At 38.7% G+C, this 26,638-nt stretch overlaps 1 protein-coding gene across 2 annotated transcripts in view; it reads left to right on the plus strand.

The window, feature by feature from the left end:
* The window catches only part of ndrg2 (NDRG family member 2), a 52,123-nt gene extending 33,275 nt beyond the window's left edge, over positions 1-18,848 (plus strand). For both annotated transcript variants that reach the window (XM_046842762.1, XM_046842763.1), the window contains 15 exons: positions 4,339-4,432; positions 6,011-6,052; positions 6,181-6,286; positions 8,915-9,035; positions 10,892-10,954; positions 11,710-11,770; positions 12,191-12,277; positions 12,407-12,463; positions 12,963-13,066; positions 13,157-13,195; positions 13,292-13,343; positions 14,025-14,072; positions 14,171-14,206; positions 14,316-14,367; positions 15,468-18,848. In XM_046842762.1, coding sequence (XP_046698718.1) covers positions 4,339-4,432; positions 6,011-6,052; positions 6,181-6,286; positions 8,915-9,035; positions 10,892-10,954; positions 11,710-11,770; positions 12,191-12,277; positions 12,407-12,463; positions 12,963-13,066; positions 13,157-13,195; positions 13,292-13,343; positions 14,025-14,072; positions 14,171-14,206; positions 14,316-14,367; positions 15,468-15,631 — 1,126 coding nt within the window. In that variant the 3' untranslated portion in view covers positions 15,632-18,848. The remainder of the gene's footprint in view (positions 1-4,338; positions 4,433-6,010; positions 6,053-6,180; positions 6,287-8,914; positions 9,036-10,891; positions 10,955-11,709; positions 11,771-12,190; positions 12,278-12,406; positions 12,464-12,962; positions 13,067-13,156; positions 13,196-13,291; positions 13,344-14,024; positions 14,073-14,170; positions 14,207-14,315; positions 14,368-15,467) is intronic.
* The last annotated feature ends 7,790 nt before the right edge of the window (positions 18,849-26,638 follow it).

Below are 26,638 nucleotides of genomic sequence, written 5' to 3' on the forward strand. Positions count from 1 at the left end.
TGTGAGGACAAAACCAGTGAATGTTGGTAAAACTACTGAATGTGAGGGGAAAACCAGTTAATGCAAGAGCAATTTTACTGTATTTAAATAAAAAACTAGTATATGTTGCTAATTCTACTGAACATGAGGGGAAAATTTGTGAATGTTAGTAAAACTACTGAATGTGAGGGCAAAACCAGTGAATGTTGTAAAACTACTGAATGTGAGGGGAAAACCAGTGAATGTTAATAAAACTACTGAATGTGAGGGGAAAACCAGTGAATGTTATTCACTGGTTTTCCCCTCACATTCAGTTTTACTAACATTCACTGGTTTTCCCCTCACATTCAGTTTTACTAACATTCACTGGTTTTCCCCTCACATTCAGTTTTACTGTTAGTAAAACTACTGAATATGAGGGCAAAACCAGTGAATGTTGTAAAACTACTGAATGTGAGGGAAAACCAGTGAATGTTAGTAAAACTGAATGTGAGGGGAAAAACCAGTGAATGTTAGTAAAACTACTGAATATGAGGGCAAAACCAGTGAATGTTGTAAAACTACTGAATGTGAGGGGAAAACCAGTGAATGTTAGTAAAACTACTGAATGTGAGGGCAGAACCAGTGAATGATAAAAAAAAAAAAAACAACTACTGAATGTGAGTGGAAAACAAGTGAATGTTAGTAAAACTGAATGTGAGGGGAAAACCAGTGAATGTTAGTAAAACTACTGAATGTGAGGGGAAAACCAGTGAATGTTACTAAAACTACTGAATGTGAGGGGAAAACCAGTGAATGTTAGTAAAACTACTAAATGTGAGGGGAAAACCAGTGAATGTTAGTAAAACTACTGAATGTGAGGGGAAAACCAGTGAATGTTAGTAAAACTACTGAATGTGAGGGCAAATCCAGTGAATGATAAAAAAAACTACTGAATGTAAGTGGAAAACCAGTGAATGTCGTAAAACTACTGAATGTGAGGGGAAAACCAGTGAATGATAAAATAAAACTACTGAATGTAAGTGGAAAAGCAGTGAATGTCGTAAAACATCTTAATGTGAGTGGAAATTAGTGAATGATAAAAAAAAGTACTGAATGTGAGGGGAAAACCAGTGAATGCAAGAGCAATTTTACTGAATTTAAATAAAAAACTAGTATATGTTGCTAATTCTACTGAACATGAGGGGAAAATGAGTGAATGTTAGTAAAACTACTAAATGTTAAAAAGAAAGTCGTGAAAATGTTCGTAAAAGAGTTAAACTACTGAAAGTAAGGCTAAAACTAAAAGTGATATTAAAACAACTAAACATGAGGGGAAACTTGAGGAATGTGAGTGTAGTAAATGAGAGCCAGATTATAGAATGTATCAGGGGGTTATTCTTGATAATGCGAGGGTTAAACTAAAAATGCTGAAGATGGAGCCACCAGGAAGGAGGAAAAGAGGAAGACCAAGGAGGAGGTTTATGGATGTGGTGAAGGAAGACATGCAGGTAGTTGGGTTGAAAGAGGCAGATGTAAGAAGACAGAGGTGTATGGAGACAGATGATCTGCTGTGGCGACCCTCAATGGGAGAAGCCGAAGAAGAAGAGTCGGGGTTAAACTACTGAATGTGACCGTAACTAATTATGTGAGATGAAATGTCCTGATTGTTTGAGTAAACCTGCCGAAAAGATTTACACATGTTTGCAGTTTTATTGTGGTACTGCCCTGTTCAGCGGCGTGTGTTTGTGTGTGTGCACGCGCCCAGGTTCGTTCTTTCTATTTCGGGATCACTTGTGTGATGTTTCGCTGGCATGTCGTGCTAGTTGTGTCTGGCTGCATGTCTTTTGCATCGATTTGTCCTTTGTCCTGTGGAGAGCAGTCAATTTCTTTATTTACACATCAAATGGTTCAGAGCAATGCAATAAAAAAAAACAACGTTCGCCTGTATGACCTTTTCGCTTCTCTTTCATTGCTCATCATACGACACACTGGGGGGGGGGTTTAAACCCTTAAATATGAGGGAGTGTATGAATTTGTTTACTCTGTTAATTCGATCTTTCTTCTCTCGCTCTTTGTCTCATGCTCATTTAATGTTGTTTTTTCTTTCATTTTTTCATTTATTTTTTTTTAGTCTGCAGTGACAGACGCTTCCCTCAGTTCAGCAGAACCGAGATTACACGCTCTGAAAGACACTGTCTCAGACAGAGAAAGAGTGGGAGATGAAGACAGATTAGGAAAAAGAGATTGAAGTTATCTAAAGGATTAGGTGCAGTTCATTGCTTCATTGTTCAAGCGTGTGAGCTTTCAGTACCAAGTCCCTCAGGGTCTCATGTTGAAATATGTCGACATTGAGGTTTTCTGTGCTTTGACCAGTAGGACATTGTGGTCAGTAGTCATGTATGCATGTAATTGTTGATCTTTTAATTATAGGTCCTGGATCTTTAGTTGTTGTGTCCTTTACAAAAAGCCTGTTATCAACTTCACTTAGCTTGGCGAAGACGACATTACTGATATTGCTGTGAGTGGAGGCCACAAACTCATTTCACCGACTACCTCCATTGTGTAAAACATTCCACAAAATCGTCTATTACTGGCTTATCCTCTATTGGGAAGTGAATAGGATTAAGTAGCCTTTGTTTGTCACATTTACCTCACAGTGAAAACTTGCTATAAGCTGGGGTCAGAGCACAGCGTCGTCCATGATACGGCGCCCAATGGAGCAAGGAGGGTTAAGGGCCTTGCTTAAGGGCCCAGGAGTGGCAGCTTGGGGATACTGGGGGCTTGAACCCCCGACCTTCCGATCAGTAACCACTCCCAATCACTTAACCACTGAGCTACCACTCCCAATACAATCACGCCCTGTAACATAATCCCACCCCTGACACTTGATTGACAGCTTTCAGTGGAATGAATCCAAAATGCAAATGCGAAACTGCGCAAGGTTTTGGAATTTCAAATGCGAAAGGAATCGCGGTTCCCTTTAAGTTTTGACAGGCTACACACGTGACCCAGAGAAAGCCGAAACGCAAACATGGTAATTAACATTGCTATTCAAATATAACATGGTCATAACTCGTAAGATGCGGAATTCAAACAGAAAAGTAGTCACGTGCGAAAACGCGAACGGTAATGCAAGACTTGCAATACAATTTGCAATTCCTTTCGAATATTTTCCTTCCATACTTGTCTTTTAAGGTGCCTGAATTGATAAATTGATTGACTTTAGCTCCAACTGGTGGCCGTTGTTTGAAATGCACTTAAGTGTAAACAGGAGCGTGCAAGTATGCTTCAGATTACAAGAAAAATTCAATATAAATGCAATATAATTGAAAAATAAACGAAATGTTACAAATATATAATATATATTTACAAAATGCATAAAAAAAGATGCTAGTGAACTAAGATCATATCGCACATATAATCTTGCACATGATCTGATGGTGATATCGCATATGGTATTATATTACCATGCATTGTAAATATTGTGAGATTTTGATCATACATAAGGCACAATGATACTGTCAGTATTCATCTCTGCTTCCTACTGAAAGTCTAGAGTCTCTCTAGAACTGTCTTATGTAGTGTATCGTTGCATTAAGACATCGAGTTGTGTTGCATCACTGTGTTGTTGCGCAAAAATGTTTTTATGGCTTATACAGAAAACCAGGATTGTAGTCAGGATAATATGTCTAAGATGCAGCAGATTTATATGTATAAAGCCCTGGGATGTTTTTTTCTTTTTTGCATGCATCCTCTGTTGACACAAAGCAGAAGAGCAGAAAGGATGAGTGGAAGGTCAGACAGAGGCAGAGAGAGATAGTGTGGTAATTGGAACCATTTGTGTTGCAGAGATATAGAGGTTCCCCTGAGGCCACAACCATTGCAATATACACACACACACACACACACACACACACTAAGCTTAGTAATGCAATGTCAGTTTATTTAATCGGCTGGTCATGAAACGTTTCTTTTCTGATAAAATTATCTTGCTCGGAAAGTTCCTCGATGTTAAAACACCAAGTTTGATTTATTTATTTTTATTTTTTATATTAAATAAATGCTTATTAATTTTCCCTCTAAGTTTTGATTAAAGGCTGCAAAAGGAATGCAATTATGGTTTTGTTTTGGGAGGGGCCAAATGTTTCCACCAGGACAGGAACATGTCTGACATGACATTTGAGATTTTGAGTGGTTTATTCATTTTAATTTTTTTGTAGAGCAAAACGGTTTCAATTTAATTCCCGAGGTTAAGGATGTGGTTTGATTCTCAGCATAGGAATTTAATAATTGAATCACTGTAAGGTCCTGACAATGGCATGTGGGTGTGGTGTTAATACATGCTTTTTATTTTTTTTCCCTCCTTCTTATTAACAGGACACAGGAAGGACTTATCATGACGACCGAATTGCAAGAGATTGCCATCATGGAAGACAAGCCTTTACTTACGACTCAGACAGACGGCATGAAGGTCACTGATATAAACACACACACACACACACACACACACACACACACACACACACACACACACACACACAGGCTTCCATTCATATAAAGCTGAATAATAAATTAAGCGTTAGACCCCCAGATTGCATGCTAAATATCTCTGCTATGTTAATTCCTAGGTATTTAAACCTCCCTCAATTTTTTAATTTTAATTTTTTTTTTAAATACACTATTCCAATAGGGAGTAAAAATAGCCATGGTTGGTATTCCGTTGTCACGGATGGATATTTCCATGGGAGCATTTGTTCTGCGTCAAATTACCACTTCTTGTAGTCATGTGATTCTTTCACAGGCTCAAACCATCATCTTTATCACTAGGTAGTGCCGTCAAGAGCTCGTCTTCCATATAAGTCTTTTCCTACACTTTATCTGCAGCGAGACTAGTGAGGTTTAAGATTGAGTGTATGTATGAATATATAGGCAGAGTATTCTGGCGCCACCTGCTGGTTACGTAAGACACTGAAAAGCTCAAGAATTGGTGCACAGATGACCAATTCATAACCGATGGCTTGTCCTCTCCATAGCCAAAAATGTGTTCATGATAGGAAGCACCATTACGATGCTAAAACAAATTTTAATTCGCAAATTCTCATGACTTCAGCAAGTTCAAATAATGCATGTTGAAAACAGTGAGACATCAGATTATCATGTGCTGCTATTTTTTGTTGTTTTTCAGCCGTCTTCCATCCAGATTTTTTTTGTTTCTGTCCATAATCATAAATACTGACAATCAAACAGACTGATTTCCCTTGACTACATTTATCAGAGCGGGAAAGGATGGAAAAACGTTCATTCGCTTTTAGAATGTTAATGCAGATGCCCTTTTCCGTTTAACCAGCCATGTGTGGGCTTCATTAGCATGATCAAAACAACAGGGAGAAACATCGGTGTTTTAATTAATAAAGCAGACATTTTCCGACAAAACAAAAAAAAAAAACTGCGATCCCCATTTTAATAAACCTGTCCATCGTTCAGCCCCCCATTAGTAAAGAGTTGGACTTCTGATCAGATGGTCGTTAGTTCGAATCCCATGACCACTAATCTGCCGCAAAAGGCGTCTGGTAAACTCTGTAAACGTAAACTGACGATGCTGTGGAGAGCTCGATGGCTAAGAGAGGAAGGAAGGGAAGTCAGGTGACATGTTATCAACCAAAGGATCTGGTTTATTTCGTTAATTGCCAGACCCTCTGCTGCCCACTGAAACAGAGAACACTCACTAATGGAAACTATGCACAGGTGTTCGATCCTTACCACTAATTTCTCTGGCTCCACCCTCTATTCACAAACTGGTCTACGCCCACACCCGTACCACCACCATGTTTATTTAAATTTTTTTGGATAGTTGATCATTTATTATGACTATTATACAAATAAATGGGTTCATTCTCCCCTCTCCTACTGTCGCTTTTGATCACGTGGTGTAGTAGAATCATATTTATGGGGAGTATAGCTGTGTTTATTTCTGTTACGGGTTTACGGTTATAGCTGTTTCCTGTGACACTGTTATTCTAAACTTTAGTGTCGTTCTGTTTTTGTGTAGGATGCCGAGATTGCAGCCAGAATATTGTTGGACCGGGGGCAGGTAAGAAGTCGATATATGGTGATGCTGATAGGATAATTACAGTGCACAGTTTACTTTAACTGTGTGTGTGTGTGTGTGTGTGTGTGTGTGTGTGTGTGTGTGTGTGTGTGTGTGTGTGTGTGGTCTAGGAGTACAATGTTGAGACTCCACATGGTTTTCTGCATGTGACTCTGCATGGCACAGGAAGCACTCGTCGGCCAGCTATACTGACCCTTCATGATGTGGGAATGGACAGTGAGTCTCTCTCTTGCTCTCTCAATCCATATATATCTCTCTCTCTCACACACACACACACACACACACACACACACACACACACACAGGCTGTTTTAGGCTGATGATGAACTAAATCACAGTGGTAGGATTTTAATTTTTATATGTTTTTCTTAAAAAATAAAATAAATAAAACAAATTATGGGAAAAAAAATATAGCGAAGTAAATCAACAATGAAGTACAACATACTGAAATCCCACTCGCATCTTTCTTGTAGTCTCTATAATCAGGATAGCAGGAGCATAAACCTTTTTTTCAGTCTTTTATGTGTTTTTTTTTTATTTTGTGATATATTCTTTGATGGTAATGTACTTATTTTATTTGTCATATTACATTTTTATTATTATTATCATTTATTTATTTATTATTATTTATTTATCTTTCTTCTACGCTTAAAAAGCGCTTCGAGATGTTACCTTCAAAGGCAATATACAGTGAGGAAAATGAGTATTTGAACACCCTGCTATTTTGCAAGTTCTTCCACTTAGAAATCATGGAGGGGTCTGAAATTGTCATCGTATGTGCATGTCCACTGTGAGAGACATAATCTAAAAAAAAAAAATCCAGAAATCACAATGTATGATTTTTTAAAAATATTTATTTGTATGATACAGCTGCAAATAAGTATTTGAACACCTGAGAAAGTCAATGTTAATATTTGGTACAGTAGCCTTTGTTTACAAGGAGGGATTTTGGCCCACTCCTACACACAGATCTTCTCTAGATCAGTCAGGTTTCTGGCCTGTCACTGAGAAACACGGAGTTTGAGCTCCCTCCAAAGATTCTCTATTGGGTTTAGGTCTGGAGACTGGCTAGGCCATGCCAGAACCTTGATATGCTTCTTACAGAGCCACTCCTTGGTTATCCTGGCTGTGTGCTTCGGGTCATTGTCATGTTGGAAGACCCAGCCTCGACCCATCTTCAATGCTCTAACTGAGGGAAGGAGGTTGTTCCCCAAAATCTCGCAATACATGGCCCCGGTCATCCTCTCCTTAATACAGTGCAGTCGCCCTGTCCCATATGCAGATAAACATCCCCAAAGCATGATGCTACCACCCCCATGCTTCACAGTAGGGATGGTGTTCTTGGGATGGTACTCATCATTCTTCTTCCTCCAAACATGTTTAGTGGAATTATGACCTAAAAGTTCTATTTTGGTCTCATCTGACCACATGACTTTCTCCCATGACTCCTCTGGATCACCCAAATGGTCATTGGCAATCTTAAGACGTGCCTGGACATGTGCTGGTTTAAGCAGGAGAACCTTCCGTGCCATGCATGATTTCAAACCATGACGTCTTAGTGTATTACCAACAGTAACCTTGGAAACGGTGGTCCCAGCTCTTTTCAAGTCATTGACCAGCTCATCCTGTGTAGTTCTGGGCTGATTTCTCACCTTCCTTAGGATCATTGAGACCCCATGAGGTGAGATCTCCATGATTTCTAAGAGGGAGAACTTGCAAAATATTAGGGTGTTCAAATACTTATTTTCCTCACTGTATAAAGTAAAAATTATGATTAATAGTAGTAGTATATGGGGTCTCCATATTGCATAGAAATGTTTATTTTATGGGATGCTTTCTTTTGTCGAGGGATAAGTTTCTTCCTTGTAGCTCCATCGTCTTTGGTTCCAACTTGAACGTGTGTTACTATGAGTTGTTTTCCAAGTGTCCATGCTGGTTCCCTTTGCGTTTTTCACATTTCTCCAAACTTCTATAAATGTGACAGTAATGTGTACAAGTTGTACGTGTGGAACGTGTGTGTGTGCGTGTGCGCATGATGCCTTGCAATTGACTGGCGTCCTATCCGAGGTGTAATCACATCTCGTACCCTGTGTTCTGGATAGGCTCCAGAGCCACCATAACCCTGACCAGGATAAATAATAATAATAATAATAATATATCTACATTAATATGAATGTACTGCCAGAGTTATTAAGATAAAAAATACAGTAATCCCCCGTTTCCGTTTCAAAACCGCCCGTGATTAAACGATAAACGGACCCCAAAAATGCTTTTCTTTTCATTGTTTAAGCCGTAAATTATCCTCCCACACACCTAAAACTCACACAAAAAACATAAAACATAACAAGAATACAGTAATATTATTACATTTAATTATTTCAACATAAAACGCCATAAAACCAATTCCCTAGAAGTTTTTTGCTCTATGGTGCTTTCCGCGAGAGATCGGGAAAATCAGCCAGGAGCTCTGGGGTGATGTGGATCCGGTGTTCAGTAGGGTTGAGGTCAGAGCTCTAACACATGCCACCCAAGATCTTCCACACCACCCCCATTGAGCACAGCTTGGGGAGACTTTAGGAACAATTTGCTACACTGTTTGAGCTTCTTAAATGCACTTTTACCCCCACATTTTCCATTTCTTTCATTCCAATTGACATGAAAGTTGAAATTTTTGTTAATGAGAATAACCTTAATGTACAAAACACACACACACACACACACACACACACACACACACACACACACACACGTATACATTTGTCACGTGGGCATGTTGAGTCTAGCTCTCTCTCTCTCTCTCTCTCTCTCTCTCTCTCTCTCTCTCTCTCTCTCTCTTTCTCTTAGGTAAGAGCTGCTTCTCATCTCTCTTCAAGTTTGAGGAGATGCAGGAGATCGTGAAGAACTTCACAGTGGTTCATGTAGATGCCCCAGGACAAGAGGAGGGAGCTGCACCCTATCCTGCTGGGTAGACTGGGTGTGGGTGTGTGTGTGGGTGAGATAGAGTTAGGTGTCGCATAGACTAGGCGACCATTTTCGTTCACTAAATCTCTAAAGAAAGCAGGCTCATTGGGCGAGCCGGAAAGTGTCCTGGATTAAATGGGCCGAATCTGGGGTCAACTGCACATCGTTTAAAATTACGTTAGGAGAAATGTATTGCTTTGATGGAACAAATGTCACTCCTACCAATCCTGCTCGCCCCCAAACCCCCCCTCCCCTCACCACAGGTTGGTCTCCTCAATGAAAAATACATTGAAATAAAATGGAATCTTTGCATTATGATGTTGAAAACCGTATTATGAGCAGTAACACTTTTAAATTTATATTCAGACTCATTTTTGGATGCTACTCAGACCAAAGTTAGTGCTAGAGAAGACATTTAATAGGTGCACATGAGCTCCAGAATCATGGAACCGGACATACACTCAGTGTGTGTGGTTGTGTGTGTGTGTGTCTGTGTGTGTGTGTTTCACGTCATAATTAAATATATACTGGCGGGCAGTGGTGGACAGTCACGAAGTACATGTAATTCGTTACTATACTTCAGTAGCTTTGGAAGTATTTCCATTTGGGGGAGACTTTTACTTGAACTTCACTACATTTCAAAGTCAAATACAGTGGAACCTCGAACGCCCTGGTCTACGTATATTTTGTTATACGAACAAAAATATCAGTGAGATTTTGTCTCGTTATACGTATGTATATATTTGTTATACGAACATCAAACTGGCACGTTGGTTCTTTGCGCACGTTTCCTGACTCGGCGCCAACGGCCAAGAAGTTTCATTAGATCGGTTTTTAGTAAAAGTTGAAAAGAAAATTTATGCAAGTGAGTCAAAAACTGGAAAAAAACCATAGTCTAAGTGAAGATAGTGAAATCGAAGGGGATTCCCCTCCTTCTCAGCAGTAACCCCCCCTTATCCTCCACTCCGCCTCGTCTCCCTCACACCAGCACCGACTCTCCTCCAAGGTAAACGTTGTTTTTTTTTTTTCTTTTAATTCTAGATTATTATTACAATATACAGTAATACAGCATATCACTTATTGATTTATTATTCTACTGTATTATTGAATATTGTAATGTATTTTTAATTTTATATGAATATTCACTGGGTCCTAAAAACGCATTATCCGAATTTACATAATTTCTTACGGGGGAAATTTCGCGTCGTTAGACGTGTGATTCGGTTTGAATATAGATATCTGGAACGAATTACATAAGCAAACCGAGGTTCCACTGTATCCTACTTTCTAATCAACTACATTTATTTATTAGTGGATAAAAACTGGTCAAACAGGCAGCAAACCACCAATCAGGGTCGAGCACGTGCTCTTTTTTAAACTTGTATTGGTGGTGGTATCTACTTAAGATGAACATATACAGTTCTACATCAGTTCAACAGCAAGCAGAACATTTTGGGATCATGATAATTGTAATAGAGATCAATCAGTGTTTGACTCCTCAATATCAGTCTGTTAATAGATTGTTGTGCTGAGAGTCTTTTCACATAAACTGAGTTGATTCAGCAAAAGTCTTGTGATGAAAATGACAATAGGAACATTATAGCTGTAATAAATCATCAGTACTTTGGATGCTTAAGTACATTGAGGGCAAATACGTTTGTACTTTTACTCAAGTGAACATTTTTAGGAGCACTTTTACTTGAATAATATTTTACAGAGTGCATCTCTATTTTAACTCAACTTTGGTTTGTGTACTTTGTCCACCACTGCTGTTACGGCGTAATCTAGGGTTAGGGTTTCAAATGTGTTTACGTTAACATACCACTATTACCAAACTAATTGCAATCCAAATTGTCTTAGGTATCATTATGTCTCCATGGATCAGTTTGCTGAAATGATCCCATCCATCGTACAGTTCTTCAAGTAAGTTCTTCAGAAACTCAATTCTGTTTTTTAAAAAAAATGCCGCGTCTGCTGACCAGCCTTGAAGAATCAGATTATTTTTTTAATGATTTTTATTTTGTATTATTATTTTTTTTTTACACCGGCAGTATGAGCCTTCCAAGATTCTGCAGATCCGTTATCTGGGTTTGAACGCTGGTCATATTTTCTCTGCTTAAAAGCAGGTGTCGACCCAATAAGACTTTCACAGCAGAATTTGCCCAGAAGTCATTTGAGAGAGGATTTTTTTTCCCCTAAATGCACTTCGTTTGTAATTCTTAGAACGCTTCGCTGTTTAGGAAGAGCAGTTTCAATTGACGCGCCTATCCCCGGTTTCAGCTAGTCATGTGACCTTCTGTTCCACACAAAAACGCTGTGTGAGTTGCGTTTTTTTGCCATTACAATGGATGTCTTGAATGTAAAAAACACGCCCAATCATCGGATCAAGCTTTCTACTCCAGCTATCTAATTACCAGCACATTTAATATAACAAAATATTTGCTACCAAGTAAAATGTTTATTTTAAATATTTTTGACATGTATGGCTCATCCCTTTCTTCATGTTGTGCAGGTTTGGCAATGCAAAGTTCAACATTTATCTTTTTGTAGTGATTTTGTACTTTTAAAATCTTTTTTTTTTGCTGAAATTTTTGTGTTTCTGTTTATTGGAACCGGTTTGCTTCATATACCACATTCAGTATTAATAACTAGTGTCCTTTGTATGTCCACTGGCGTAGTTTCCGTTCTGTGATCGGAGTTGGAGTTGGAGCAGGGGCCTTTGTGCTCTCAAAGTTCGCAGTAAGCAACTCTGTCTTTTTCTCTTTACATGTATGTGTTCCTTTAGTAAACTTTTAGCATCCAGAGGTGGGTGAGGCAAGAGCTTCATGTAGAGAAAATCCTAAACTTTTTAAAATGATCTGGAATTTCACACAGTAAAATGAATTGAATGCAAGAGAAATCATGCACAGTATTTCTGCTATATTACACATTTTCCTCTCATTATAATGGGAATATTAAAAAGGCAGGCCTGTGGGCCACTTTAGTTTAAGAGCTCTCATTATTTATTATATTATTATTATTAATATTATAATACAGTGGTGATGCATTCATCTATGTATTGTCTGGAAGTTATGCAATTATTCTCTTTCTCTTTTTTTTTTCCTTTTTTCTTTTTTTTTTTTTAAAATATGTACTTTTCCCCTCCCTCTCTCCTCTCAGCTTAAAAATCCAGACTCTGTGGAAGGACTTGTTCTGATAAATATTGACCCACACGCTCGTGGCTGGATGGACTGGGCAGCCCAGAAGGTAAATTTTTCCTTCTATTGTATGATTCGTACAGTAACAATCATCTCTTTGTTTTTGTGTGTTACACAGATGTTTCATGTACGTTTCTTTTTTCTCTTCCTTTCTCTCGTTTTCTTTTTCCCATTCCAGCTCAGCACACTGACTTCCTCACTTGCCGATCAGCTTCTTGGTCACCTCTTTAGTCAGGTGAGTGAGTGTGTGTGAGTGAGAGTGTGTGTGTGTGAGAGTGAGAGTGTGTGTGTGTGAGAGTGAGAGTGTGTGTGTGTGAGAGTGAGTGTGTGTGTGTGTGAGTGTGAGTGTGTGTGAGTGAGGTGTGAGTGAGTGTGTGGTGAGTGAGTGTGAGTGAGTGTGTGTGAGAGTGAGTGTGTGAGTGAGTGAGTGAGTGAGTGTGTGTGAGTGAGTGTGTGTGAGTGAGTGTGAGTGAGTGTGAGTGAGTGTGTGAGTGAGTGTGTGAGTGAGTGAGTGAGTGTGTGAGTGAGTGTGTGAGTGAGTGTGTGAGTGTGTGAGTGTGTGAGTGTGTGAGTGAGTGTGTGAGTGAGTGTGTGAGTGAGTGTGTGAGTGAGTGTGTGTGAGTGTGTGAGTGAGTGTGTGTGTGTGAGTGAGTGTGTGAGTGAGTGTGTGAGCGTGAGCGTGTATAATAACTTCCAAATGCTGAATTGTTAAATCACTTTGTGTGCATGCACAGGAAGAGACTTGGGCCAACACTGAGCTTGTTCAAGCACACAGAGAAAGGATTTCAACAGCCCTCAATCTGACCAACATCGACCTCTTCTGGAAGAGCTACAACAAGTACTCTCTCTCTGTTCCTCTTCCTCCAGCCATCTGTCTCGCTTTCTTTCTCACTTACAGCCTTAAATTGTTTCCTTTTCTCTGTTTCAGTCGAAGGGATCTGAACATTGATCGCAGCAACACCCTCAAGTGAGTGTAATAAAACTTACATTAATTACATCGTTTTGCAAAAACGCAAGCTTTTCACTTTCCCCCATCTTTTTGTCTTTCTTTCTTCCTTTTCAGATGTCCTGTCATGCTGGTGGTAGGGGACCAGGCACCATATGAAGAAGCTGCAGTGAGTTCACATAGAATCGAGAATGAGACACACTTACTTACTATTATACAGGGTTCCTATGCATTTTGGAAAAGTATGGAATTTGATTTGAGTGGTTTCCTGGTTTGGATAAGTATGGAAAACAGAACCCGGGAGCATTGGAAAATATTTGTGATTCCATATTGCCCTATTCATTGTTCGTTATTTATTTATTTATTTTTATAGAACTAAGGCTACGGCTACACTAATCTGGATTCGTTTGAAAACGCTGTTCTCTAAAAACGCCCCGCGTCCACACTTTCGTTTTCAATCGTTTCCCAGAAGTTGCTCATCCGCACTGAAACATGTAAAAACGCTTATATCTCTGTACTGCATTAGCAAAAAAAACACGTCATTCCCCCACCCCCCTGCCCCCCGCCGCTTATTTACTTTCTGACACTTGAAAATGTCACGGCAACGACTAAAAATGTCATAGTTTTCGAAAGCCTCCGTTATAACAGTCCACGATTTTTTTTTACATTTCTCCATTTTGAAGGGCGTTTTTAATAAGCTCGTTTTCGTTTTTGTTGACTAAAACAGCCGTCTCAGTTTGAACGGAAAATTATCATATAAAAAATTACTTATTTGACTTGATTCTCCTGCCATGTCAATAAATTTTTCTCACGTTTGAGTCTAGAGACACTGTGCATTTTTCTCCACCAGGTGGAGTGCAACAGCAAACTGGACCCAACCACAACCTCATTCCTAAAGGTACCGTTATTATTTTTAATACCAATAAACATTATGAAATCTAGTGACTAAACTAATGCATTTCCTGCCCTGTGTATTTATTATATCATGTCTCTCAGATGGCTGATGCTGGCGGGATGCCCCAACTTACTCAGGTAACACCTTTATTCAATTCAACACCATTCACATTATTAATCTGATGAATCGTAAAGAGGATTATAATGCAAATGATTTGTCGCATTTTTCTTGATTGTGTCGCCGCAGCCAAGCAAGCTGACCGAAGCGTTCAAATACTTCATCCAGGGAATGGGATACAGTGAGTAGTTTATAGTCACAATGATGTCATTTGTCTGGATTGCATTATAGTGCTACTGTCAATACGTCGCTATTCCAGTGAAATAGAAGGTGGTCATTTTCTCTAACCGACAGATCACAGGTTGATGATAATGCACTCATTCTACAGTTTAACAGCAATACATCTTCTCTTGTGTGCATGACCAATGCTGCAGACTTTAAAAAAGATCTTTTATAGAACAAATTTCCAGTGGTAATGCGCTCTGCCATGGGCCGTTATTTACCACTTTACAGTCTCATGTGACTCATTTTCTTTTTTATAATTAACATTATACACAACAAAATAAAAATGCAGACGCTGGTAAGGGAATAACGGTCTCTAATGGTAAGGATGTAAGTGATAAGATGAACAATTTTCTGTAAATTTATATTCATAGAGAATTTTGCAGCTGAGCTGCTTAAAACTTTCTGTGCGAGTGGCCAAGATCGATCAAACTTGGTGGGATTGGAGAGGATCTGTCAACGTTTTTGTAATAGTGGGCTGAAGTTTCTGAGCACGTGCAGAGTTTGTCAGAATTTCTGCAGGAGTGTGTGAAATTAGTTTAAGATTCTTAGGAGTTGTTAGACCAATCACACACACACACACACACACACACACACACACAAAGAGTGGTTGGGATTGTTAGAACTTTCTGGAGAGAGGGTGGATTTGGTCACACTTTTTGGTTGGAGTGGGTGGAAATGTTACACTATTTGGTTGGAGTGGGTGGGAATGTTACACTATTTGGTTGGAGTGGGTGGGAATGTTACACTAGTTGGTTGGGGTGGGTGGGAATGTTACACTAGTTGGTTGGGGTGGGTGGGAATGTTACACTAGTTGGTTGGAGTTGGTGGGAATCTTACACTAGTTGGTTGGAGTTGGTGGGAATGTTACACTATTTGGTTGGAGTTGGTGGGAATGTTACACTATTTGGTAAAAGTGAGTGAAAGTGTTACACTTTTTGAGAGATTGTAAACGTTTGCACCCATCTACAGTATTATTACACCACACATATTATGCAGTATTATTACACCATGACCGAAATCCTCTAAAGTATATTCTGTCTTTCTGTTCTTCATCAGTGGCTTCCTCCTGCATGACCCGTCTGTCCCGCTCACGCACCACCTCCCTCTCTTCATCCTACTCCCTGGAGGGCTCTCGCTCACGATCACGCACTCTCTCCCAGGGCTCCGTTGGTGGAAACATGCCCCCTAGCCCCTCCAACACAATGGAGGTGTCCTGCTGAAGAGCAAGAGAAAGATTATAAGACAGAGAGAGAGAGGGGTAGATAGATGGATGGATAGATGAATAAGTGGCAAGCCACTACTTTTGTGAGGGTCATAACAATCAGTCATATCCATTCATCAAAGTGTGAAGCAAGAAGAGAGACATAGAGAGCGTTATACTCCTCTTACCAAACTAAATCTCATTCTCATATAATTCGCTCATCCCATACTTGGGGAAAATGAGAGATTCTTAAAGGAAGTGAAACGGAAACAAGGGGCACGGGGAGAGAGGCAGAAAAAAAATCTCTCTCACTATCCCTCTGTCTGCTTTACATCTGAGGTGCAGGTAGGGGCCTGTAGAGAGACCCAAGATGTAGTGATAACCAATAGTAATACTTCTAATATAGCATATTGATTAATAATGATATCAAAATCATGACAATGTAATTAAAAAAAAAACATTTTGCTTAATTACATGTTGGGGAAAAAAAAACAATAGAGTAGCAGTACTCATCACGTGTCTTGAGTTCTTTTGGTATACTATTTGGTGTGTTTGGAGTGGGCTTTTGTATGGAATATAATTGTAATATTCATGTGACGCTTATAGGGCCATGGTAACAGGTGTTGGATAAATACCAATGTCTTTCGGTGGCAGCCAGCTCATGTCTTCCATTAGACTTATTTGAGAACAAAAATAAAGTGGGGAAAATGTTAAATTTGTGAAAAAATGTTAATGAGACGTTAGAATCGTTAACTGCTCCCAACTGCGTGGTCGAATCGCTACAATCGCTTTTGGATGTTAATTATGTGAGAGTATAAGAATTATACTCTCACATAATGTTGAATTTTACAGTTAAAAAAGAGCAAAACAGAAATTTTTTTTTACCTGGATATTTTTTTCAACATCAGCAGAATTGATTTTATTTTAGTACGGCTGTATCCCAAACCTTGAGTGTTTGAAGAAATCCAATCAACCAAGTAATAAGTCTAAAACAAACTTAACGCTGGTGTAAGATCTAAAAATCAGCACGTTACTGAAGCCTAAAAATTCTTACTGCACTTTAAATAGAAACAAATTAGTCATTTGAACATATTGGATCTCACAATGCCTACAGTTTATTAACATACAGTATACCCCCAGATGTACTTCCAATTCCAGAGAAAAACACAATGACCCTTATTCAACGAAGTTGTGTAAAATTAAGCTCAGTCTTGGATCCGTGACGTGACACGAGAAGAAAACATGCATTTGTATAATGAAATTATCTGTTGCCTGGAGTTTTAATGCGCAAAAAAAAAAAAAAAGTGCTGAATCAGCTCCATCTGATGAACTTATCCTAACTAATTCTTTATATACATGCCCCATGCATGACATTTCCTGATTTTACCTCACAATCTTTGAGCTGTTTAAGGTTCCATTCGGCAGGAAAGTTTATCGAATGTTTGTAGCTTAGTTTGCATCCCTTTTTTGAACTCCGGTCAGATTTGACTGAAATCACAGCGTATGTGTAAAACCAATCAAATTCTTAGTTCATTTAAAAGACATGAGTTAATAAGTTATGTCTGATTTTTGTATTATTATTATAATAACCTAGACTGCAATATCTAAAACTCTGAATGCCAGGTCAATGCTTTATGATGCCTTTATAATACACAAATTCATTACTGTTACTTAAATAAGCCACTTTGATTTCCATTGACAAACTACTACACTACTACTGCACTACGCCCCATTAAATAAATTTGACTTCAAGGTTACCTTATACTGCTTTACTCACAATATTGGCTTACTATCGACTTGTATTTTAGTTTTTAGTTTTTTAGCCTCATGAATGGCCTCCTCTATCAAAGCAATCATGATTCTGACAATGATGATCTGCCAGCAAATCCACTGCCGTTACACTGTCACTAATAATAGTCAAACGAGGAGAAATTGATCTTCAAACTAAGGTGTATGGATTTCAAGCTAATCCTTGGACACACATCTGATGTGTGTTGTCTTTGTGTGCTCGATTACACACTACTAATCAAAGCTTCAATATAATTTTTGATCCAATACAGAAATCAGTCGTTCAATTCAGTCACAAATCTGAAGTTGCTTGTTTACGGCGTACACTGCCAGCGCATTAGCTAACTAGCTTTTGCCTGAAAGCCTCTGGAGGAACTGGCAAGTTTAAACCGATGTAACAAACAGCCATATATTCATGGATACAGCCAAATTACAAACCAATACAAGAATTGCCCCCCTAGACAGCACTTTTGTATTGAAGAAGCCATGATAATCAGCCCAGCACTGCCGTATAACACCAAATCATTAGACAATTCTCTGTAGACATGACACAGTATCTTGTTAAGAGTTTGCTATACGTATCTGTTTGATAGGCCACATCAGTGTACGTGTCTCATGTAGCCAGATCGCACTTAAACCTAGGGACTTGGTTCCAATTCTGTTTTTAGGATTTCCTTAGCAACGCCAGAATTTCCTGAGGTAATTGATAAACTTAAAATAAAGTTTTCATATTGAAGACCATTGCTAGCAAGGAACTGCTGCAACAAATTATCACAACAGAAGTACAAGTCAGCAAAACTATCGAATCGGTTGAATCGTAGCCAGATTTTTTATTTCTAGGGGTTTTCTGTAAAAGCGAATAAAGTAGCTGTTACTATCTCTTGCTGTGAGTGGTGATTGGTGGCGTCGCACTATTGAATTGTACCGGATGTTAAAAACACTATTGGACCCCAAGGCTGGTTCATGTTATGTCTTTAGTGCTTTAGTTGGAGCTAAAGAACAGCCGTTGCTGAAATATGGCATTGCTAGTGTAAGGCTTCACCAAAAAAGAGTAAAGGGAAAAGTCTTGTAGTTTACTCCAAGGGGGTTAAAAGGGTAAAAAAAATGGAAGTGTCAGTTCTTGGGCTGGAGCTGTGTGATTGTTCTTCCACTTTATATTTTATTTTATTTTTTTTTACTTTTTTTTCTTTAATCATACCCTTTTAAATGCTCAATCCTCCCAGTGTTTCTTGTTGTACTAGGTTACTGTCTCACTGTTCTCACAGGTTAGTCAGTGTGCTAGTTCTTGTGTAACCTTTTTTTAGTATTAGAATGTAATAAAAAGGGGGGATTAACATTATTAACAAAAACATGTGTAACAAACTACAATCCAAGTTTCTTGTGTGGATAATTATGTGTAATGCTATGAACAACCGAAAAAAGCTATTAATAAAAAGGAAGTAAACCAGGCTGGCTTGCTCGAATTTATTGTTTGCAATTATTATTATTTATTTTTATGTATATTCTACTATTTTTGTATTTTTCTTAAACATCCTTGATAACATTTTATTATACTGCTATTTTTTATTTATTTTTTTTAAATCAGCCTTTATCAGTGTTGAAACTTTGAAAACAACACTAATAAAATACATAATTTATTAAACAAATAAATGGTTTAAACAGTTTTGAATAAGAAAATATTTAATTTCATGAAACACCATTTGTAAGTTACAAAGTTTTAAATTGAACAATTGGGTGAAATCAATAATCGAATCTGAACAAAATTATAAACACTTTTGTTTTTGCCCCCATTTTTCATGAGCTGAACTTAAAGATCTAAGACTTTTTCTATGTACACAAAAGGCATATTTCTCTCAAATATTGTTCACAAATCTGTCTAAATCTGTGTTAGTGAGCACTTCTCCTTTGCTGAGAGAATCATCCACCTCACAGGTGTGGCATATCAAGATGCTGATTACACAGCATGATTATTGCACAGGTGTGCTTTGGGCTGGACACAATAAAAAGCAAATCTTTTATTACAGCACGATACCACAGATGTCGCAAATTTTAAGGGAGCGTGCGATCGGCATGCTGACTGCAGGAATGTCCACCAGAGCTGTTGCACGTGAATTGAATGTTTATTTCTCTACCTTAAGCCGTCTCCAAAGGCGTTTCAGAGAATTTGGCAGTACATCCAACCGGCCTCACAACCGCAGACCAGGTGTAACTTCCACATCTAGCATCTTCACTTCCAAGATCCAAGACTGTTTGAGACCACCCTAGACAGCTGCTGCAACAATCGGTTTGCATAACCAAATAATTTCTGCTTAAACTGTCAGAAACCAGTTAAAAAAGGTAAAAAAAAATTAAAAATAAATAAGAGACAAGACTGGGAAGTTCATTTACATTAATTTATATTTGTATTGCGCTTTTAACAATGGACATTGTCTCAAAGCAGCTTTACACAGATAATGTGGTAATAAAGAAAGAATAAAATGCTGGCGACTGTGGCAAGGAAAAACTCATTTCTCAGGTGGCATTAGGAAGAAACCATCTGGGTTGCACAGAATGTCCATTTATTACTGCTAAACGATGTTGAGGTACAGTGATGGTAATCAAATGCAACCTGTAGTCCTGAGTCAGTGTAGCAGACTGTTAACATTAACTGCAGTCCAAATCCATCCTCAAAGCTCCAGTTCTTACTCCGGAATTTCATGGAACCACCCAAGGCGTTAATGAGAAACCGTCCCCAGCTGCACAGAGTGGCTTCCAATCGAAGAGAACACAATTTAGAGGCAGGCCTGGATGAAGTGGCAGCTCCGAGGAGGGGAGAGGGGCAGGAACACTGGTCACTGGTACCTCAGGCTCACCAAATGTCTTTATTCCTTCCATCCTTTATTCATATACACCCTTGATATGTGGAATTGTCAGGATTTCTCCTTTGAAGAGAAATTCTTAAAGCTGGACATAAAACACAAAAGAATCCATATCGTGAGACTGTCATAAAACTGGAAGTAGCCGCGAGTACACAGCGGTGCAAAACAATGTGCTACAAATCTTATTTCTGGTATGGAGTGAGTAGCCGTAGTGACACTGTGCTAATGCTAAATTTTTTTACACCCCTGGCATTGTTGTGTTTTAAAGTTTAATAATACTTTTAAGTAATGAAAAGAATAAACAAACTCGCAGTCTGCCATTTAATACATTCACGAGGAAACTCAGATTTATGTTCCACATGTAAAAAGGATTGCATTCGTTTACCGAACTGAAAGCCCTGTACTGAAAAAGTTTGGTGCACTGTTACACGCCTAATTTACAATGATCAAAGGATCCATGGCAAAGGACCAAGCCTAACCCTCAATCCCCAAAAATCTATAAAGCACCTTTGTGTGTGCGTGTGTGTATATATGAATATAAATATTAGATAGATAGATAGATAGATAGATAGATAGATAGATAGATAGATAGATAGATAGATAGATGTATGTATGTATATATAATGTATTTATATATGTATTATAAATGGACAATGAGTGAAATTGTGGGAGTTTCACACAAAATTAAGAATAACACAAAACATCTAAAGAAACATATTTTCTTTTATTGAACATTAATGTTTATGAAGGTTTGAGTTGCAGTGCTGCGAGAGGAACTGACATTCATTGATCATGAAGAAAAATGTTGGAATGCAGGGCAGAATAAATCGCCATGGTTTTACTGACATCCACTTGTTTAAAATACAGTTGAGAAAAAATAACTACGAGCACATACGTGCTAAAAGAGCGGATCATAAACACAATGTTTTAAAACGAAAAAGTATAAATAGGAGCCATAAAGAATACATTACATTTTAACTTTGCAAAAAGTGATAGAATTCAAATGATTGTTTCCTCAGAAAGTATTAACAAAGGTACTAAAGACAGGTGAGGTAGACAATCATTTTTCATGTAAGTACTTGGTTACAAAGTGCTTACAATATGGATATAATACAAAAGCAAAGACATATACAAACAAAACCAGCACATACAGGCATCAAAGGTCATAATACTAAGAGCTATAAAACATAAGAGATTAAGAATGGGTTTAAACATGTCATGTAAAAGTGTCCACTGCAAACCCATGAGTTACATACCCATGAAAATAAGGTGGTGTATTCTGGATTAATGTGAGGCAGGTCAAAAGTTATTGAAAAAAGTAAGTCGAACAAAAAAGAAAAGAAAAAACAAGTGCAATAGTCCATACATTTAAAACAAATGCATCAAAGACTTTCTTCATGTCTAGAAAGGACAAATTTTAGGGTTATGATGAATCATCTTTGTACATTTGTAATATATGTCCTAAACTTCTGGAGATTTCACATAGTATGAATTTCATTGAACGGTGTACCAGACTGTTTTCTAAACATATGACAAGTAACTCTTGAATCTATTTTATGAGGAGACAGCAACACTTAAAACAAGGTTAGAGAATACCAGAATACTTCGTTACTGTACTTAAGTAGATTTTTTTGGTATCAGTATTTTACTCCACTATTTATTTTTCAGACAACATTTTACTTTTACTCATTACATTTTTACACAAATATCTGTATTTTTTACTTCTTACATTTTCAAAACCAAATCGTTACTTTAGTTTTAATCCAATGATTTGGTGAAATATTTATTTTCACTGCGTGCCAATTTCAGCCGAACAACTATCTTTGTCTCTCTATTTTCTCTATCTAATTGTCTCTGTGTCTCTTTTAGTAAATGTCTCTGTCTCACTGTATATGTCTCTCTCTTGCTGTCTCTCTATTTGTTTCTCACTCTTTCTAAAGCTGTGTCTGTGTCTCTTTGTCTATGTCTCTGTCTTTCCTGCTTATTTACATGTCTAACAAAGTTTTGAGTTTTGAAAGTAATGCCATTAGCGATCTATGATGAAAGAATTTCCTGGTTCGATTCTTACCTCTAGTTTCATATTGAACATTATAAGATATTTTTAAAAACAGAACAATAAAAGGTCATTAAAATTGGTTGCTGGTAAATCATGGTATATCAGTGGTGCAGGTGTTGGAGATGTGGTTCTTGTACCTAAGTCACTTCTCATAGACTTTGAGTAGCTGAGAGAATGAACAGGAAGGAGAAGTTTTGACCCTGTACCATCATGATCTAAAAGAAAACAGTGGTCTCTTAACTATAGAAAAACCAAGAGTCCAATAAGCAAAGCCATGTTTGCCACCACTCTGGTAGTGTAGTGGTTAGGTAATGCAACCTCTGCTATCTGACTCACCAGGTTCAATTCCTACCCCTTAGCTATCCTTTAAATTGTTTAAAAAGTTTTATAAAAGATCCAAAAAAGGTCCTAAAAATCAAGTTCTAGCAAGAGATCCTGTGGCTCAATTGGAAGAGCTTTGCCTCTCGGTTCAGAGGTTGCTGGTTCAAACCCCAGCCAGGGCTCAAAGTGAAGAGTGTGGAAGGTTCCGTTACCATAGTGAGGAAGGTGTCAGAAATGGCTGTGTGAAAGGTTGGATGTGGACGGTTTCGGAGGGTGTATCCTGAAGTGGGGGGGAATATCCGGGCATCTGCCCCCCCAGCGTCTGAGAAGCTGAAAACAGTGGGTTATGAAGCAAAAGTGTCCAAAAAAGTATCGACTTAGTTTTGCATATATAGGGAAAAATTGCACCGAAAACCTATCAACCTCACTTTTTCTGAGGCTATGAAGCAGCAGGGCTTCACAGCCTTTGTTCTCAGTCAACCACCCCATTGCTCACCACACACTACTTTCCACACAACTTACCCAGTGTGGGGACAAGCCAGATTTGAACCAGCAACCTCTGAGCTCAGAGGCAAGGCTTTTACCACAAAGCCATCAAGTCCCACAACACACCTTCTTTTTTTTGGGGGTTTATCCTTCGTTTCATGCTTCAAAGCAAGAAATTCAGACCAGAAAGAAACAGAAAGCAGGATTCGAACCCTGAACCCCACCAACAGCAAAATACCAGTCTTAACCCACTGAACCATCGGGAAGGACCGGCTGCGACAATTGTTTAGAGCAGGTCTATCTTTTCTTTCAAACCATCAACACAAGCATATAATGCTAAAGACAGACGTAGGAAGCAAACCCATATCGTGACTAGCGGGGACAATGCAGGATTTGAACCCTGATTCATATCTTTAGCGAGGCACCAGCATTAACCCACTGAACCATCAGGAAGGACAAGCTGGGAAGCTTGTTTAGAGCAGGTCTATCTTTCTTTTTAACCCATCAAAACAAGAATATGAAGATGTAGGAATCAGGAATTTAACCTACCTCATGACTAGCAGACAGAAAGCCAGGTTTGAACCCTGACCACCAACATTAGCAAAGTACCAGCCTTAAGCCACTAAGCCATCAGAAAAAAACAGGACTGGAAGCTTGATTAGAGCAGGTCTATCTTTCTTTTCAACCATCAACACAAGAATTTAATGCTAAAGAAAGATGTAGGAAGCAAATACAGATGTAAGTAACACAAGTTGAACACACATTGTAAATAGCAGGATTCAAACCAAGATCCCCACCACCAGCGAGACACCAACATTAACCCATTGAACCATTGGTGAGGACAGGCTAGGAAGTTTGTTTAGAGCAGGTTTATCTTTCTTTTCAAGCCATTAAAAACAAAAATATATCGCTAAAGAAAAATGTAGGAAGTGAATCCTGATCGTGACTGGCAGGGAGAAAGCAGGATTCGAACCCTGAACCTCACCAAAAGCACGACACCTGATTTAACCCACTGGACCATCAGAGAAGACAGGCCAGTAAGTTTGTTTAGAGCAGGTCTATCTACCTTTACACAAACACAAGACTATAAAGCTAAAGAAAGCAGGAACATAACCAACATTGCAATTAGCAGGATTCAAACCCTGATCCTTACCATCAGCAAGGCACCAGCCTTAATCTGATGAACCATCGAAGAGATCAGCCTGGAATGCATGTTTAGATGAGGCACAAGCCTTAAACCACTGAGCGACCACTGCTGAAAAGCATGTGTGCTTTTTGGAGGGTTCATACTTTGTTTCATGCCAGCGCAGTAAGAAAGAAGGCATGTAGGACTGGCTTTGAAACCGTATCACCAGCATGGACTATATTAAGGACCATGTTCAGGCACAAGCCTTAACCCACTGAGCTACCACAGAAGTGTTTTTTTTTTTTTTTTGGTGGAGTTATCTTTCATTAAAGACCAGGAAATCAATCCAACACAGAAAGGACAGAATTGAAATGTTTTCAGAGTGGACAAGGTACAGAAGTTTTATTTACCAACACAGCAACCAGCTCGACCAGGAATCAAACTCTCAAACTCATCCTCGTGGGGACCCTGACATTAACCCACTAGGCTATCACATCCATCCATCCATCCATCCATCTATCTATCCATCTATCTATCTATCTATCTAATATGATGTGAGGTCCAGTTAACAGCTAAAACAGGTAGCAGTAACAACTACTTTTTACTTAAGTACATGTCTGAGCCGAAACTTCTTTACGTTAACTTGAGTAAAAAAGTATAATCAGTACTTCAACTTTTACCCGAGTATTTTAAAACATGAGGATCTGTACTTCCACTTAAGTAAAGGATGTGTGTACTTTTGCCACCTCTGTCTCACTCACCACAGAAGGCAGTAAGAAGTTTGGGGTTAATGTGGATGAGACAGAGGGAGTCAGTGATGTAAACATGACTGAGAACAGACACATTCCTGATCATCATCATCTTTTCTCTGCTTGTGTTCTATATGTGGATCTTCAGCCTGGATACATTCATTAGGTAACAATATTTTTAATTCGTTTTGTATTAATATATATATATATATATATATATATATATATATATATATATATATATATATATATATATATATATATATATATATATATATATATATGTATGTATGTACAGTTGTGTTCAAAATTATTCAACCCCCACTGAAATTGATTGTTTTGGTCGGTTTGACATTGATTATGATCATTCAGTCATCCTGCTTACAATTAAATCAAAGAGGCACGTGTAGGTCAGACAAATATAACATAACATTTATAATGAAATAACCACAAATGTCTTTTCTGAGCTCACATCATTATCAGTTTTATTCAACCCCCAAGTGACATTCAATCTTAGTACTTAGTACAACATCCTTTTACAGTTATAATAGCTTTTAAACGTGAAGCATAGCTTGACACAAGTGTCTTGCAGCGATCTACAGGTATCTTCGCCCATTCATCATGGGCAAAAGCCTCCAGTTCAGTCACATTCTTAGGCTTGCGCACTGCAACTGCTTTCTTTAAGTCCCACCAGAGGTTCTCAATCGGATTTAAGTCTGGTGACTGCGATGGCCACTTCAAAATGTTCCAGCCTTTAATCTGCAACCATGCTCTAGTGGACTTGGAGGTATGCTTGGGATCATTGTCCTGTTGAAAGGTCCAATGTCTTCCAAGCCTCAGGTTTGTGACGGACTGCATCACATTGCCATCCAATATCTCCTGGTACTGAAGAGAATTCATGGTACCTTGCACGCTGAAGGACAGGCATGATTGACCCCCCGCCATGCTTCACAGTAGGCAAGGTGTTCTTTTCTTCATAGGCCTTGTTCTTCCTCCTCCAAACATAGCGTTGATCCATGGGCCCAAACAGTTCTAATTTTGTTTCATCAGTCCACAGAACACTATCCCAAAACTTCTGTGGTTTGTCCACATGACTTTTGGCATACTGCAGTCGACTCTTCTTATTCTTTGGGGACAGCAAGGGGGTGCGCCTGGGAGTTCTGGCATGGAGGCCTTCATTACGCAGGGTGCGCCGTATTGTCTGAGCAGAAACTTCAGTACCCACATCTGACAAATCTTTTCTCAGTTCCTCAGCAGTCACACGGGGACTTTTCTCCACTCTACGCTTCAGGTAGCGCACAGCAGTCGAAGTCAGCATCTTCTTTCTGCCACGACCAGGTAGCGTTTCAACAGTGCCCTTTGCCTTGAATTTGCGAATGATGCTTCCTATGGTGTCTCTTGGTATGTTTAACATCTTTGCAATCTTCTTATAGCCATTGCCCTTCCTGTGAAGAGTAATCACCTGTTCTCTTGTCTTCCTGGACTGTTCTCTTGTCTTCCTGGACTGTTCTCTTGTCTTCCTGGACCATTCTCTTGACCTCACCATGTTTGTAACCACACCAGTAAATGTCTAGAAGGAGCTGAGTATCACAGTCATTTTAAAGCTGCCTAATTGGTGCTTATTAGGCTTAATTGCTGCTCC

This window comes from Silurus meridionalis, chromosome 28, assembly GCF_014805685.1.
Source record: "Silurus meridionalis isolate SWU-2019-XX chromosome 28, ASM1480568v1, whole genome shotgun sequence".
Classification (NCBI taxonomy): domain Eukaryota; kingdom Metazoa; phylum Chordata; class Actinopteri; order Siluriformes; family Siluridae; genus Silurus; species Silurus meridionalis.